The 4,660-nt window shown below is 60.5% G+C and overlaps 1 protein-coding gene across 2 annotated transcripts; it reads left to right on the top strand.

The window, feature by feature from the left end:
- Nucleotides 1-958: 958 nt before the first annotated feature.
- TPPP3 (tubulin polymerization promoting protein family member 3) lies at nt 959-4,660 on the top strand. Of its 2 annotated transcripts, none has more exons than XM_003936297.4 (4): nt 959-1,042; nt 3,374-3,567; nt 3,852-4,005; nt 4,122-4,660. In XM_003936297.4, the coding sequence occupies exons 2-4, from the start codon at nt 3,380-3,382 to the stop codon at nt 4,308-4,310; spliced, it is 531 nt and encodes a 176-aa protein (XP_003936346.1). In that variant the 5' UTR covers nt 959-1,042; nt 3,374-3,379; the 3' UTR covers nt 4,311-4,660. The 2 variants fall into 2 exon arrangements, with proteins under 2 accessions (XP_003936346.1, XP_010345081.1); XM_010346779.2 differs by lacking the exon at nt 959-1,042 and adding an exon at nt 1,070-1,091.

The following is a 4,660-nucleotide window of genomic DNA, read 5'->3' on the forward strand; positions in this document are numbered from 1 at the left end:
CGTCGTGCTTACTTTCTTAATGGCAGGGGCCATTGGCCATCCAGAAGTCCGACCCCGGCCAATCGACCGGGGGCGGGGAAGGGGTCTGTGTACAGTAGGTGGCCAACCAAGCTGCCCTGTGGAGTTGCTCAGGTGTGGCTCGTGGTTAGGGGCTCCTGGTTAGGAAAGGCCTTGGAAGGCGGCCTGGAGGAGGTTTTCCTTAAAGAGGGCTTTGCACTGGGAGACCAAGACAAAGCAGCAGCGGGCGCTGAGGCTGCGAGGTCGCAGCGAGGTGGCGGCGAAGGGAGGGGGCTGAACCCGAAGGTCCGGGCATTAGGGCCGCCGTCGAGTGTCAGCATCCTGGGGCTGGGCGAGAGCGATTTGCTGGTGGGGAGTCTCCTCCCTCCCCAGTGCTCCGTGCTCTGAATCCTACCCAGGAGAGCGCGGGAGTTGTGGCCTGGGGATGCCAGCCGTTCAGTGGATAGCAGTGCTCTAGAGCCAACTGTAAGACCCCTGTCACAGAGGGAGGGGTCCTTCCCGATTCCCCAACCCCTACCAATCCCCCGCTCCAGCTCCTCGACGGCCTCTGGTTGGCTCTCTGGGGAGCTGGATCTCCCCTGGAGATTGGGGCTGCTTTGAGCTTTAGGCAGATCCTAGGATGGGAGGCAGTTTCCGCGGGGGTCGTAGGAGGGCGCTGTCCGAGGACGCCCCGAAGTGCAGAGTGCTGGTCTCGTCGCAGCGAGGACCACGGAGTTGCCGGGGGAGGGGGTTGGGGCGGAGGAGCGGGATGCGGCTCTCGGAGCGGTGCAGAGAGGGCGGGGCCTCGTGGGCGGGGCCGGTATGACCTTGGTCACTCTCCCGCGGAGACAGCCTTGGGGGTGGGACTCACCGTCTCTATGGAGACCGAGAAACAGGGGATAATACGGCGGAGCCGCCCGGGCTGCAGTCCCACCCGGGAGCCGGCAGGGAGCGGAGCTTCGGAGCCGCCTGGTCTCGCGCGTCCATCGGTCCATTCCTGCGTCCTTCTGTCCATCCGAACACGCACTTCAGGAGCAGCCGCGAGGTAGAAGCCCATAGGATAGCCAGATGCTGACCACCTCAATCAGTATCCTGTACGATGAGGGTTGGGGGGAGCAGCCTGGAAAGGGTCCCAACCTCGGGCGGTCCCAGCCGAGGAGCCAGCTGAGCGGCCCTGCCCTGGCCCCAGGCATTCCACCTCACAGCCCCCACCTCCTGGTCCGGCTGATTGATGACTCCAGCTGTCCCAGTGGGAGCAGGACGGTTGGCCCCAGTTCATGGGTGTGGCCACTCCATCCATGGCCTGCAAACCCATGGGGCTGCGGCCTGCACCCCAGCGCCACCTGACTGCGCTGAGATGGCCAAGAATCCATCTTCCCCCGGACAGGAGTGAGCACTGCACGCAGGATCCTCCAAGTGCTTGGGGCAAGCACCCTGTGGCATCCAAGCTCCCCTGGACGTTACCCTTGGTGAACAGAGTTCAGGTCTTCGGTGCCCTAGTGGGAGGCTACACCCAGGGAAAGGGAAGGAAAGTGCAGTGTGGACTGGGGTTGTGGTGCTGCAGAGGCACTTGTAACATAGGAGCCACTGGTGCTCACAGTCCCAGAAACTGCCACTTAGGGATGCGGGAGTGTGGTAACTGGGGAGGAGTTTTCAGTGTCAAGGCCAGTGGTGGCGGAAGATGGGGCAGGTGGGAGCAGCCCAGGCTGTGGTCACTGGAGGTCCTAGTGTAAAAGGCAGAGCTAGAAGATGGTTGCTGAGACTGAGGGGGTGGTCAGGAGGTGGCAGTGGAGGGGGTGTGTGGTCGGGGGTTGGGATCTTTTTGCACAGGGGATCTCTGAATAGTACCTGGGAGTCTCACAATGTCAGTGTGTGGATGTGGACTGGGGCCTTCAGTGCAGGACTGAGGGTGTGGCCAGAGGGCTACGGGTGTGGGGACAAAGGGGTGCTGAGGGTCAGGGTGCCTTGATAAAGGGCTGTGGGTATTGGGGGGGGGTGAGTGGCAGAGGCTGTGGTTGGGAGTTTTAGGAAGGGATGCAGGTTAGGAAGCCTTAGGAAGCCTCAGCCCCAGGGCTGCAGGTGTGGGGATGGAGGAGGCTGCTGTGCAAGCTCAGGGTGTGGCCAGGGGCCTGCAGCAGAGGGCTGTGGGTGTGGGGAGCACTTTAGTGCAGGGCTGTGGGTATTACTGGGGTTGGTGCAGGCTTGTTTGTATATATGTGGGGGCTGGAGGCTGAGGGCTGTGGCTGTGGGTGTGAGGATGGAGGAGGCTGCAGTGCAAGGCTGAAGGTGTGGCCAGGGGTACAAGGCCCAGGGCGTGACAGGCCAGAGCTGAGTGCATAGGGTCGCTGGGAATGTGTGGCTGAGTTCAGGGCGTGGCCAGGGGCCTCAGTGGAGGGCTGTGGTGTAGACATGAGGAAGTGTGTTTCAGCCACATCCCCACTTGCCAGCACGAATCTTGGGGTTTGTAACACTACAGCCCCCACCTTAACTAGCCCCTAACCTCCTGTTCCCCCAAAACTCCACAGTGGGAGGTTACAGCCCCAGTGGGTGGCGAGAGGCCAGGAAGCCACGGTTATGCCCCAGGCACAGGGAGTGCTGGAGTGCCCCACCCGTGGCTCCAGATCCCCAGCCCAGCCCAGCCCAGCCCCTTAGCACTGGGAGCTTCTCCCTGAGCCGCCCTGACACCATCCTGCCCTTAGCAACATTCTCCAAGCAGCACTACCCTCCCTTAGCAACTGTCTCCAGGCTTCACAAACTGTGGCCAGGCCAGCCCCAAGCTCCTGCTCCCCTCATGTTTTTGTTTAATAGCAAATAGTAACAAGGCCCTGCTGGGCCAGCTGCACCCCTGCCCAAGGCATGCACCCCTGCCCAGACTGGCTCTTGCTGGGTCCTCATGACCCTCTCAGAGACGCCATCCTTATTAAATGCCTGTCCGACCAGCAGCCTGCCTGGCCCCAACCCAGCTTGGTGTGGAGCTTCCAGTGAGGGGGCCTGCTCTGCCACCCTTACTTCCATCCAAGCAGGCCTTGTGCCAGGGCCAGACAAAGCCAGGGCCCCAGCTGCTGCCCTCACAGTCTTTCTGGACAGTGCCACTCTGTTCCCAGCCTGCTGTGGGCATCATGATTTCATCTGCTGAACCCTGCTCAGAGCCAGTGCTGGCATTAGTGACAAGACCGTGCCTCCCGGGGATCTTCCTCAGGGTTCTGAGGCCTAGGGCGAGAGTGACTGGCCCCTCTCCCCAGGCAGCTCCAGCTCCAACTGTCTGTAGCAGAACCTGCCCAGGTCTTGCAAGTCTAGGGTAGAGGCCAGGATGTTCTGGGCTTGGGGAAGTAGAAGGGCAGCTTGGCTGGGCGGTGACCCAGGTGGGTCTCTACAGGGTGGCATGGCAGCGAGCACAGACATCGCTGGACTGGAGGAGAGTTTCCGCAAGTTTGCCATCCATGGCGACCCCAAGGCCAGTGGGCAAGAGATGAATGGCAAGAACTGGGCCAAGCTTTGCAAGGACTGCAAGGTGGCTGACGGAAAGGCTGTGACAGGGACTGATGTGGACATCGTCTTCTCCAAAGTCAAGTGAGCCCCAGGCAGCCCCTGCTTCTCATGTTCCCAGGGGGTGGGGAACTGGGGGGCTGGAACCAGGGAGGACATAGAGAAGGGGTCAGGGAAATACCATGATCACAAAGATCATTCTTCCAAGGAAAACCTTATCTATTGCCCTCCAGAGGTGCTGACTCCTGAGATTTCCCCAAATGTGGGAAAGAAACTCAATTGCATAAATTTTGGCGGCAGGGACTATGTTTGTGCTTTCCCCAGGGGGAAAAAAAGGGGAACACTCATGACGCCCACATGCCTGGCAGGGGGAAGTCTGCTCGGGTCATCAACTATGAGGAGTTCAAGAAGGCCCTGGAAGAGCTGGCAACCAAGCGATTCAAGGGGAAGAGCAAGGAGGAGGCCTTTGATGCCATCTGCCAGCTGGTGGCAGGCAAAGAGCCAGCCAATGTGGGAGTCACTGTAAGTGCCCTGCTGGTCTCAGGTGGCCATGGAAGGGGGTGTGGGGAATCTTGACTGTCAGTGGGAAGGGCTGGGCTCCCTCACCAGGTGTCCCTGGGTAAACTCTCTCCCAACAGAAAGCAAAAACAGGGGGTGCTGTGGACCGGCTGACAGACACCAGCAGGTACACAGGCTCCCACAAGGAGCGCTTTGACGAGAGTGGCAAGGGCAAGGGCATTGCAGGACGGCAGGACATCCTGGACGACAGTGGCTATGTGAGCGCCTACAAGAACGCGGGCACCTATGACACCAAAGTGAAGAAATGAGGCTTGGGAAGACCGTCCCCCCCAGTGCGGCTGCTCCTGCCAGAGGCTCAGGCCTGGGTCTAAGGGGCACATGGAGCAAGAGAGCCTGGTCCCCTCCCTGCTGGACCTGCCACCCAGAGCTTCCTGCCCACAAGGCCTCTGACCCAGGCTGCTCTGCGGCCCCTTCTTCCTCCTCTTCCCACCCCAACTTCTGTCCACCTGGGGACAGTCTATGCCTGTAGCCTCATGACCCCAACCCAACCCCGGGCATGGCTAATCCCTGCCTGCTTGCCTCATATTTAAGCTGCTGCTCTGGCCAAGTGCCTAAAATTCTAACCCAGACCTCAATAAAGACACCTTTTGTACCAATA

The sequence above is a fragment of the Saimiri boliviensis genome, chromosome 1 (assembly GCF_048565385.1).
Source record: "Saimiri boliviensis isolate mSaiBol1 chromosome 1, mSaiBol1.pri, whole genome shotgun sequence".
NCBI classification, from domain to species: Eukaryota; Metazoa; Chordata; class Mammalia; order Primates; family Cebidae; genus Saimiri; species Saimiri boliviensis.